The sequence below is a fragment of the Pomacea canaliculata genome, linkage group LG11 (genome assembly GCF_003073045.1).
Source record: "Pomacea canaliculata isolate SZHN2017 linkage group LG11, ASM307304v1, whole genome shotgun sequence".
Lineage (NCBI taxonomy): Eukaryota > Metazoa > Mollusca > Gastropoda > Architaenioglossa > Ampullariidae > Pomacea > Pomacea canaliculata.
The window spans coordinates 2,599,617-2,612,186 of NC_037600.1; the positions used below are offsets into that span (position 1 = coordinate 2,599,617).

The 12,570-nt window shown below is 42.0% G+C and overlaps 2 protein-coding genes across 4 annotated transcripts in view; both read right to left on the reverse strand.

Annotated features, from left to right (window-relative positions):
- The window catches only part of LOC112574751 (serine-rich adhesin for platelets-like), a 70,746-nt gene that overhangs the window by 13,412 nt on the left and 44,764 nt on the right, over positions 1-12,570 (reverse strand). For 2 of the 3 annotated variants that reach the window (XM_025255990.1, XM_025255991.1), the window contains one exon: positions 9,384-10,319. In XM_025255990.1, coding sequence (XP_025111775.1) covers positions 9,384-10,319 — 936 coding nt within the window. Of the gene's footprint in view, positions 1-9,383; positions 10,320-12,228; positions 12,437-12,570 lie in introns of those variants that run through there. The other variant, XM_025255989.1, reaches the window with a different exon arrangement.
- LOC112574752 lies at positions 1,181-4,715 on the reverse strand. The gene is made up of 4 exons (XM_025255992.1): positions 4,171-4,715; positions 3,780-3,851; positions 3,289-3,379; positions 1,181-2,292 (listed from the first exon to the last, which is right to left on the reverse strand). Exons 1-4 carry the CDS (start codon positions 4,204-4,206, stop codon positions 2,045-2,047), a joined length of 447 nt encoding a protein of 148 aa, XP_025111777.1. The 5' UTR covers positions 4,207-4,715; the 3' UTR covers positions 1,181-2,044.

Genomic DNA, 12,570 nt, shown 5'->3' on the forward strand with positions numbered 1-12,570 from the left:
GGACAGGTAAGCACTCCGATACACGAGTGCTCTCTCTTGTCTGCCTTCCAGCACTTTACATATTTATTTATATATTTTCTTATGAGTTTTTTTTTTTTCAAGCCGCGATGTCGCCAACAGTGTCTCTCGCGACAGCCTGGTTGTGCCGCTCGCTTGGCCTCAAAAGGTCGGGTAACGATCCTTGCCGAAGTTTACCGAAGTTTGCCGAGCGGGAACTACGTCACACTGGTGGGCTGCGCGGACCGTTACATCAGCCCCACGGACCTTCATACCTGGATGCGTGACTTGGGGTCAAGGCCGCGGTTAGTCTTGCTTTCGTTGGCTAACCGAGACTGCGAACACTCTTACCTTCCGGTACGGCGGCTTGTATGAACTCCGATATACGTTTACACACGGCATCTGCTCGCAGACCTAAATGGATTCACAAGAGCCAGCAAAAAAATGGAAAGGTGCACATTGTTGCATTGTTGGGTGCCATACCACTAAAGCGAAGTGTAGAGGCTTGTCATTCATATCGATTCCTAAAGCAGGCGAGAGCGAAGATCAAGACAAGTGGAGGGCGGCTTTGATTCATGCTATCAATCGGTGCGATAAAAGCTTCAATCCAAAGAACGCCAAGATCTGCTCTCGACATTTCGAGGAAGGCTGCATAAAATACGGTATGTGCCAATAAGTATGCTATTTTTTTAAAGCTTTTTCTGGAGATGCTGATGGTTATATTTTAGACATATTTTGTGGCAATGTTTTGAATTATGTCCCAGAACGTGAACACTATTTTGTACTTTCTAGTAGTTTTCTTATAATCATCAGCAGCATCATCATGTGCTTTATATTATTTTGATAAATACGAATTTTCCATTGTAAAAACAATGACATTCTCAAATTCTGATTTGTATGATACCGCCAAGTTTTTTAATGTGGTGAGGAGAGAAGAAATTAGTAATGTTTTCTTCCAATTAAATTTCATTATGTTGTTTTATTCAATAATTTTTTTAACCAAATCCTAACATTTTACAGGTCCATCAGGAAAATGTAGCGGTCTTGTTCCATGGAGCTTGCCAACTCGTTGGATGCCAAGCAAATTACATGAATCACCCAAAACCACAAGGCCAAAACCTGTAAATTTGTCTGCTCATTTATTTAGTCTTTATAATATAAAATGTATAATACATAACAGTATAAAGTGAGATTAAAATAAAAGGCCAGGTACTACCTCTTTATTTATAGGAGAGCAATGAAAAGATAAAGGTGATTTAAAAAATATTAAAATAAATTTTATCGCTGAATGTAACTGCAGCTGTCTTCTTTTACAGACTGAACGAGAACAACCTCCATTGCCAGAACGTGTGTTCTACAAAAACTTTGAAGACATCAAGAAAGATTTAAATAAAATTCAAGCACCATGGATAATCAAAGTAAACACTCCAGCAAATGTTCAGATTGGGGTTTCATCAGAGACCGAATATGTATGGAAAATTATTGTCGAGTTGAGAGCCGAAAACAACACACAAGCTTATGTGAAGGTAAGCTGTTGTTGAAACACATTTTTACCTCCGTCATTTCTTTTATAAAACATGTATTGTAGATGGACATGGTTTAAATTTGTTTTGTTAATCTTTTAATTGATAGAAATTCTTCACAATGTAAAGGTTACTAAAGAAAAAAAATTCTGCTATTATGAGGTAACAAAAGTTATTGCCTCTGATCTATCACTTCAAAAGAGGCAGACATTATCTACCTAAAATTAATATTTAGTTTTATCATAATTATTATTGACTGGATTATATTTTGATCAGATAACATATTTATTTTTGTTGTATATTTGTTATTTTTTATGTACAACTAATACTTTATAGGAATAGTTTGGGCAATTTGAAAAAAAAAAAACTGAACATTTAGATAATGTTTTCAGGTTCTTGGGGTGCCTGCTCCACGCTTGACGACAGACCTGGAGTCAAAAAGGCTAAGTACATTTCTGCAGGAGCTGCAGGTCATGTCGATTTGCACTGGGGTAACTGAAAGTTCACTGCAAGAATATGCTGCCCTACCTGATGGGCAAACACAATTTTATCGTCACATTCAGTACACAACAGTTAAGTAAACATTCAAAGCATCGTAAAGTTAACCACGATGATATCATTGGAGATCCTGTCACGCTGTTCAATGCTCCCATGTTTTGAATGTTTGCCTTATGGAAGTTTCCCCATGACTTTTCTCTGTCAGAATGGGGAAGTTTTGTCTTGTGCACCAAGCAGGCATTCAAAAATCCCATCTTGTCAAGCAGCTGTGATCCTGTAAAACATTAAAATTCACCTATAAGCAAACTAAGTCAATCTGTGTTCAGAAAAGAAAAACTGATGTTTAAAGCGTGTATTCATGCTATGCATGTTTTTAGCTGTGTAACACTCTCTGACTGATCAAGGATTATAAAAAATACAGATTACTGTTGACTGATCAAACTTATTTGGAAAGCTCATGTAGATAATGTTATTAAGAAAGTGCATAGCTGCCTGTACTGTCTGAGAATACTAAACGCTTTTAATGTGCACTTCAAAATTCTGCAAACATCTGTTATATACAGCACCATGACCTTCAGGTGTGCTGGGGTGAAATCATTGCATAGCAAGACAGGTACAAATTTAACAAGAACATTAAAAAAGCAGGACAGATAGCTAAGAGAGGGCAGAACAATATAATATATGATAAGCCTCAAATCAACAAACTGCAATTTTAGCTGACCACTATGAAGACTTCATAAATGTAAATGGCAGTTAACCCATTTCCATCCATAAAAAGCATAACAACAAATTCCTAGCGTTTTTCAGACCATCCATTAAAATTGTTGAAACCCCACCCCATGTTCTTATATATGTAAAAGTATATCCTAAACATAACAAGTAATACTTTCCATGTCCAGTTTATTACACAATATCTTATACTAGGAGACCTCCTACCTAAACTCCTGATGCAAATTTTCTTTGCATAATTTGGAGAACAATTACTTGGTTGAAGCATGTTTCTATGCAGTGGAATACATTTTATGGTAGCATTAGTTGTCTGATTACTGAAGAGAAACAAACTGAAGCATTAGTGTCACCCATCCATAAATGTATGTAGTTTGTAATATCTCCCCCCCCCTTCCCCATTAAATTTTTTATTGGTTTTCAGACCCTCAGCTGTTGAAGGTCTTACCAACCAGTTGCAGAAAAAAAGTAAAAATCAATGTACATGTGTAAAAATTATTGTAATCATCATCCCTGATGTCTAGGAACTGCTTTACATACTCACTTGATGCTTGCTTGAAGAAATCTCTTGCACTGTGTAACACGCAGTTCTGTGACAGTGACGTGCACACACTGTCAATTATTTCCAAGTCAAGCTGCAAACATATTGCAATTATTAATTGATCAATACTTCTGATGATTAGAAAGAAATCACCAAAATCATTTATTATCAAAATATATTGTTTTGCTTGTACTGATAATATGCTAATTGCTATATATGATAATATACTAGTCTTGCTTTGCAACATTATTAAATATTAAGACGCTTCTGCAAAATAAGAAAAACAATTACATTTATTATACTTTGATCAGATAACAATTACATTTATTTTAAATAAACAAACTGACACTACTATAATCAACAAACTTAGGTTTCTTTAAAATTTAAAAATAAGAATGTTTTATAATAATGAACACTCGTATCAAGTGGACACATAACACACTTATTGTGATATCTCTAAAGGACTGAAAAAGTTAGCAAATATAGCTGCCCACCTCTTTCAACTGTATGTTTTGAGATGATGCCATCTCATTCTTATTAACAGCACAACAGAGTTCGATTTCATTCTGCACAAAATAATAAATTATATTATTAAGCGCACGTTCAATAAAGAAATCTGATTAAACTGTGGTATAAATTATGTCTAAAAGTATATTTTTTTTCAGAAAAGAACATTCCGTTCACTTGTTTCAAAACGTCAATGTCTGTGGTAAAACAAATCAATACAGTATGTCCTAACGATGAATTTTATATGATAACACGCTCGATAAGGTCAGTCCATCTCTATAAACAAACAGAATACATGTTACAAATAACTCTACTATTAGTTTTACAATCAATCTTCTTCAGAAAGTTTTCTGATAAAAGAAAAGCGTAATTACTCACTTCTAGAATCTGTTCGATGATGGGGAGATCGGCCATTTTGAAATAGGAAACGGAAATGAGTGGGCTTCTTTGTCAAGCCTCGAACTTCAATGATAGGGCAAAGAGGCAGCGAAGGAGAGTCACTCATCCAGGTATGAAGGTCCGTGATCAGCCCCACGTCCTCTTGCGCACGGTATCGACCCACGTGACCTGATTCTCGCGAGCTAGAGCTGAGCTGTGGTGCGCGGACTGTGTGCGCAAGAATCCGGCGTCGGACTCCCGTCACAGTTTCCAGTCGCACGCGCACAGCGTGACGTCGGCGCGCGCACGCAGTGGCCTAATTAACCGCAAGCGGAGACTGCTGCCTGAAGGAAACACAAGGCAGCCCAATCTGCGACCTACACAAAGATGCTGAGATTGGGATGCTGCATGAAGGCGAAGATGATATATGTACATGCCTACGTGAAGATCGATAGTTTGCAGAACTTTTCCGATCGGTTTACGCGAGACTGACGTAACAGATGCCAAAGAGAGGTCGCAAAAGGTCAACTCTTTTTTTGGGTTAGAACAAACAAGATAAAATTGGAGAAAACATGATAATGGTGAAGGTGAATGGTAAGGGGAGGTTGATGAGAACGACTATGATTACTTGGATAGAAAAAAATTATAATAAACCAACAGACGGTTGGAACTAACATACAATAATTTTCATTAAGACAACCCCTCCCCGATTCAAATCCTAGAGCAGTTTTATCATCCCTTTCCTTTCTCCACGGAATATATATTGTTCACATGGTTCATTGTCTACAATCTGAGCTAATAACTCGTTTTCAATCATGCATAGACTGAGACCAATTCCGTGAGGTCATAAATAAGCAAATATCGTCATGGCTACAGCCAATCGTAATGTTGCTGGTTATGTTGTTAAAGCTTTTTCATATTACATTTTAATGAAAGGAATTTATTCTGCGCAAAAGGAATATTATTTATTGATAGATTCTGGGATTTAAAGTATCTTGTTATTGATATAACTGACGTTTATGGAAAAAAAACCAATTCGTGATGAGAAGTTCATTATAACATTTCATTAAAAATATTTATGTACGGAAATTGTTAGAAAAAATTTGTCATTAGGTGATTGTCTTTTCCAAAAAATTGAAACATATTTTTGAAATACTAAACCCCACCGACCTGAAAACATTCGGGTTACCAATTACTATATATAGCACAAAGGAAGGAATCCATGAACGACTAAATGTCATTGTCGCAATTAACCTCTTGTAAGTGACTGTTAGTTTTGTTTTGGTCGTGAGCTTTGGAGTGAGCGATGTGGAGAGTGCTGTGAACTGTGCAGACCCCTGACAGGCAATACTGCACATGCCCGAGTGGCCTGGAGGACCACACCCTGCGCTACACACCCGATCACATCAGTCAAGCTGAAGTCGACTCCAGCACGAGCTGCACACCACGTGAGTCATACAGGAACAAACACACAAAAAAAATATGGAAAAAAAAAGGAAAACGTTGCACTAATGTTAAGCGGCTCTGGAAATGCCGCGGGGTCGACAAAGAACGGTAATGCGAGGTCTGCAAATCACATCCACAAAACGTCCATATACATGTATATATCTTTAAAAAAAAAATAGTGGCGAGAGTGATCTCCATTTTGCAAGACCTGACAAATGACTTTGACGGATGGGATCAGCCAATTGATTGGCCAGGGGGAGTAGATCGACTACTTAGGAGGTAAGGGAGGCCGGGTGTGTGTTTTTTTTTTAGGTCACCAAATGTGATAAAAGAATGGACGAAATTACGGAAGAATAAAAGCCTGCAGGAACTATTAAAGTCAAAGTACACCGACCTAGTCCTCTAACAAAACAACAAATAAGTCCTTAAAATTGACGAAGACGTGGAAGTGATCCTGATACTTCTATATCGGGATGCAATAGCTAAAAGGTCCCTTGAGCATCTGTTTGATATCCCATGGAGACCAAGTGGAAACATAACATAATACATTCTGGAAAACAGTAAACAAATAAATCTGTGGATAGAAAACTTAGTCTTCTCCAGCATTTGGTTAGGTTTTTGAAGAGCATTTCCTCCGTTGATATATTTCTTCCACTTAATATAATATATACATGTTGTCCACCCGTCTACCACCTGGACCTCGAGCACGCGACTCCACGTTTCTAAGACAATATTCAGGAGCAGTTTCTATGCTATCAACCTTCCTTCCCCGCTCCATCCGATCTGGGGACCCTTTCGTGACTGCGGGACTCGAGGTTAAACGATTCGCTTCATCTTTTGCACAGAAAAATGCTTCGTCAATTCTTCAATGTACATGCATTGTCCACGCAGCGCGTGAAGCCAGCTTTTGCTGAAAGCGGTCTCCATGGCAACAGTCTCCGTGTACCTACAGTTATGAAAGAAGGGCAGGTATACAGGACTTCAGGCTTTGTTCCTTTCAGCAGGAGAAGACGATATCGCTATGTTTACTAGAAAAGCTATTGATTTTTTAAATTACTTATATTCCTTTCGGATTTTGTTTCTTTTGCATTTCTGAACGTGTAGCGTGTGAACAGCAGGAAACACAAGCATCAGAAACACGTTGACGACCAGAGTCGAGGATATCAATGGTAAATGATCGATGTATGGTTTGATAGTACAAATTGATGAATAATTTAATTTGATGGTCGGCTCATCAACCGACCAAAAATGTGAAACCGGAGTTGTCATCCAGTATCTGTCAGTCTCTGTCTCTCTTTCCCAGGGTATCTGTGCATGTACAGACTTGTGTGTGTGTGTGGTGGAGAGGTGAGCATGCATGGAAATATCCGAACATGGTGTATCTTTTAAATAAATGTACAATGAAGGCATTATAAATCAACAACAAATAATCAAATAATGCACCTTACAGTGCAGGTGCAAGACTATCATAACAATCGGTTCCCTATCTCTCATGATGGAACAGCCGACAAACCAAACACCATTTTACAAAATACACACCCAGAGCTCGTTGAAATTAATATATCTGCTTAAATAAATGAATAAATAAATAAACAAATGCAAAGCCAGAAAATCTGCAACACATTAAGATAAGTATCTTCACACTTTCATTCATTATGCCCTGTGCATTTGCTTACTTCACCGAGAGCTATTCTTCCCTGTCCTTGTATTAAAAAAAATTGTTTAAGCTTCTGCTCCGATTGGTCACATTGGCTAATGAGACCTACGTCACTTCCGGCTTGGCTGCACACTGCAGCAAGAAATGGCGGGCTGTGCAGCGCACGGAGCAGGCAGAGAATATGTCAGCCGTGCAGACATTTCCTTAAACATGAAGGTGCACCTTTCCGGAATCGCGGCCTGATTGGGTCAAACACACCTCTGGCATTTCGCGGCACGAGGAGTCAGGGTCCCAGCTGCCCCGTTCGATACTTGCAGGCGCGGCCGGCATCAGATGTAAGGCTACACCCGGGGTGCAGTAGGGTGCTGGCACGCGACAGCTTCCACAGAGAGGTGGGAGGGACGGGGAGGGAGAGTGGGTAAGGTACGAGCTCGAAACCCCGCCCAGATCGAACATTCTAGAGCGTTGGTAAAAGGTTGGGTAGTCTTCACCACCAAGAAGATGGTAAAGTTATGGATTCAGATCTTGGGACTGACTGCAGCGTCTGTTTTTCTGAGTTTTCTGCTTTCCTCCCCTCTCGTCCTCTTATCAGGGTGTCTTCTTTCTGATGAAGCACTTTCTTATCAAATATACCAACCATAAAACTGTCCTGATATTTGTTTTTGGTTAGTCTTACTTACTATTTTGTATTGAAATAATATCTGTTAAAAGTCGCTATTTTATCTCTTATTATGTTTGATGTTGAATGTGTGTATTATTTCTACATAACGATTAATTTGAGTAGACATTATTTTCTCCAGTAAGGCTGTTTTCATGATGCAATCGCTGGGTAAATATGTCAGCTATTTGACCACTAGTGTGACATTGTGACAAGTGACACGTGTGTCACGAAACTGTCACCACGAGGAAGTCATTTCATTTAGGCGTAGGCTTGGAACCTCAGTCTCCCCACTCCTCGGGTTACCTCCGTGTTCCTGAGACACTCTTGAACTTTCTTTCATCGAGGGTATGAATGTGTTTCGTGTAAGAAAGATTCCTTTGAAGAAAACTCTGGAACACTAGACCCGTTAAGCAGACTAATTGCCAACTTTCAGGCATACCCTGGCTAGAAAATGGCGACATCTAGATGTCGAGGACAACGTTCTATGGTGACGATGTCACCAGTCATCACAGGTAAATCTGTCTGCTTGGGAGTTCTCGACAAACCGGGTTGTAGAGAAATTACCGACGCCGATAAAGATGTCTCGAGCAAGGTCTTCAAGATTATGTAGCGGGGGACGGATAGTTGCAGACGTATCTTTGTCTCTTCTCGTCCAACTACTGACCTTTTAGTTGTCTTACATGAAAAGGAAAAACAAAAGTTCAGATATAAAAAGGGGTGGGGAGAGTTGTCTCACATGCGCTTTGCTTTTGGAAGTAAATTAGTTAATTAGTGGGAAAGTCTGGCACTTCAGAGCCACGTGTGCAATAGAGATAGAACAGAAGGAAGACAACATCTGACCTTTGGTTCTTCTATTTTGGGTTGTTCCTGCATCGTGTCCATCAGGAGTATACTGTTTCCTGCTCATCCCAGACCTCATCTGGAAGATGTGTCTATCTGGAGTCTAGTTTTCTTAACATTTTCTTTCTACTTACTGTGTAAATGAGAAGTATTTGCGATGCTATTTTTTTGTTTTACATTTGCGACATCGTACTCGTAAGATCTTATGTCACCCTCTTAGAGAAAAATCTTAAAACACTTTGTGTAAATCTCTCATGAATGTCCAGTTATACCAAAATTGTGAAGATTCGCACAAAGCAGAGGGAAGGAATGTTTCATTATCAAAACAGACAATAATATCAAACGATAATGAAGATGAGAAAGACCGTGCTATGGAGGATATGAGACCAAGTGTGGATCCAGATGCAAGAAGGGTAATAACTAAAAACTCACAGAAGTATGTATTCCTGTCCATCAGGTTGTGTCTCTGTCTCGCAGAGTGTCCCTCAAATATTTGTCTCTTCTCTTACCTCCCATACTGTGCCTCATGTTTATTCCTTTGTCACTAAGGTGATGCTGTTATGCATTTATTATCTATTTAATGTTCTACAAGCATGTCTTAGTACTCACTGTGTCAATCCCCTTGTCTCCAGGGTTGTGCCTGAGGAACAGCGCATGCGCGGGCACGTCCTTGGCACAGCCAGCACTCTGACTGCGCCCCAGGGGGCGGGAGAACATCTTGCGGAAGCGCCCTTTGCGGGACTCTTTCTCCCGCCGGTCTCCCTCCCCCTTCACTGCAGCGATCTCCTCCGATGCATCGTTGTCGGAACCATCCGGGGTGGAGTCGCAGCTGAAGGCCACGGCGGTGGCCGACTTTCGCACGCGCACATTGACGTCGCGACATCCCTCGTCCAGCTCGTTGCTGCCGAGCAGCGACGAGACGGTGGAACTCTGGGACAGGTTCGATTCGCACGACATCCGTGAGCTGTAGTCCGTGGACAGGTCCTCTTCACCTTCCAGCTCCAGGCTGCGGTGGTTGCGGAGGGCGCTGGTCAAGCTGACCCGCTCGCCCCTGGCACGCGCCTCGCGCCACGACTGGAAGAAGCGATGCCGCTCCTCGGAAGAGTTGATGGCGGAGGGGGAGCTCACAGGGGGGAGGCCCGTCGCGTGGCCCTTGGGGATCATGTCTTTGGCTACATCGTCCTCCGATCTTCCCCTGCTGATGCCGCTGCTGCTGCTGGCGGTGGTTTTCCTACCTCCGCCACTCGAGCGGTAGTCGCCTCCGCTGGCGTGCGTGCGGCTGGAGTGATAACTCGAAGACGAGGAGGACGACAAGGAGTAGGTCGGGGAGCGACCTCCTGAAGCGGTGGTGCAGGATGAGGAGAACGAGGTGGCGGAGGAGGTAGAGCCGGTGGTCGTGGTGGCGGTGGTGTTGGTTCGTGTACGAGACTGGGAGGAGCTGGTCACGTGGTGTAAGGGGTTGCTCAGTTCGTGCACTAACTCGTCCAGGTTTGTCGTTAGCCAGCGTTGGGGTACTGGGGAGCTCGTCTCGTCGAGATGGACTCCCTGCAACAAGTCCATCATCATCATCATCATCATAATCAATCATCAATCATCAATCATCATCAATCATCAATCATCAATCATCAATCATCATCATTCACAAACATGCAGCCTCAACTCCTTTTTCTCTCCACTTGTTGTCAGCCTTTGCTTAGTCTAAACCATTCTCTCTCTCTCACACACCATATGCGTGCTTACACAAGCAGTGAAGTACTCAAGCACACACACAGACACACAGCAGTCAAGTACACAAGCACACACACACAGACACACAGCAGTCAAGTACACAAGCACACACACACACACAGCTGCACACTTCCTGCACCAAGTGGACTGTGGTCACACCAGGGTTTAGCTTCCGCCGTCTAGTCCTCACACGCCGGGCCTCAGTCTGGTGTTGCTGCCCTACTTCCGCCTTAAGCCAGTCCCATTCCATCCCCTGCATCATAACAACATCCCTTTCCTCTCCTCCCAACCTCCTCCCGACTGTCCTCCAACGTCCTGCAATTCTTCTTGTGTGCGTATCTCCATGCATGAATGAAGGAGGTAGTGACCGAGGGAGACATTGGTACTACTATATGCAGTAGCTTCACTACCAATGTCTCACCCTCATTACCCTATTTTCGTCCCCTCCCCCACCACAAACACACCATCCCATCGTATGACTTATTAACGGTCGCTCAACAGACTCTCGAGCTTTGTGGAGGCGACTTCCTGATGAGGAATTAAATGCTGGAGTTGATAGTATGAAGTGAGGAACACAATAATGTCAGACTCAGACATGACAGAGTTGAGTCTGCAACATAGTGTCACCTTCGTCATCGACTGTCATCGCTTAGTCAGCGCGAGCCCGATGTCAACACCGACGAGATGCAGTCAAGTGTGGAAGCTGTCATCTTCAGCCTCCTGGTGACACTAACAGAAAACTACTTTCTTTGCACAAAGTTTTTCGGGCAAAAAAAAACTTGTTTGCTGTATTTTTGTGATAATCACGATGATGGAAGAGCTGTACAAGGAACTCTCATCAACATGAATCCATCACTCCCAGACAAAACAGTAAACAATCGGCTGCAGGTGGGCGGAGTTTTATTGTTTGTATATGTAATATTCAAACGTATACAAATGTTTTTGTTTTTCTTTCCTTTGGTATACCTGGTTCTCATTTCTTTATGATAGCCATTTGCCTAACTTAGTGAAAATGAAACAGAAGAGTAAAGATGGTTTTCAGTATGGCCACCAGGTGAAAAAAAAAATAAAACCAAGTCTCATGGAAGTGTTTCTCAGTCTAAACTTCACTAAAAGATTCGAACCTTGAACACTCATCACTGGGGATCGACAATCGTCTTCAGTGTCCAAAGGGTCGGGGGTCAACACGGACACGGAGCTGACGGTAGGATAAAAGGTCAAAGGGCACAAAACAGGTTCATTGTTATCTTGAGCAGTCAATGAGTTTATTTCACGAACCCGTCACACACGTCACCACACGATGGGTCATCCGCTGTGACGTCACATCCTCCCTCTAATCCCACTTCCGTATATATTAGACACCACCAGAGAATAATGAATAAGTAATAAATATTCACACATGCAATCATAACACATTTTATATCCCCCAAACCGAATAACTCTCTAAACCTGAATAGTTATCCGAGATTAAAATCTGCTAAACTTACAACTAGTGAAACGAATACAAAAATGATGAGTAAGGTAAAACGAGATAAACAACAACAAATGCATCTTACAGAGAGGCGTCTACCTGTGCAAAGTATTGCCAGTAATTAGCTACAACATCCACGATATGAAAGTCGTGACAGAGGTAAGTACTCTCCCCTTCTGACCTTTACTCCCCTACCCCACCACTCCACCTCCCCCCCACAACAACCATTCGCTCGCACACGTAACCTCCTCCAACCTTGTGACGTAGCAAGGCGGCGTCGGAGCCACAGGAGGAGCAAAGCCAGAATCGCAGAGTGGAAGCAGTGGACATGTTTGCAGGATGGAGACCAAACGGTTGTACACCGTCAGCGACACAAGTCTCGTCCGCGCGCTCACCGTGTCGCATGCAGCATCGGCATCTGTCACGAGAGCCTCAACTTTGGACGGCACTGCGCATGCCCGCTGCGGCACATGCGTACTTCAGTCCTAGCGGCGAATTTTTTTTTCTCTCTCTCTTTTCTCTCAAGTCTCGCCTGTTCCTTTTTACGAGACGCCCATGCACGAACATAAAAATTATAACCGCCGGATGCAGATGCAA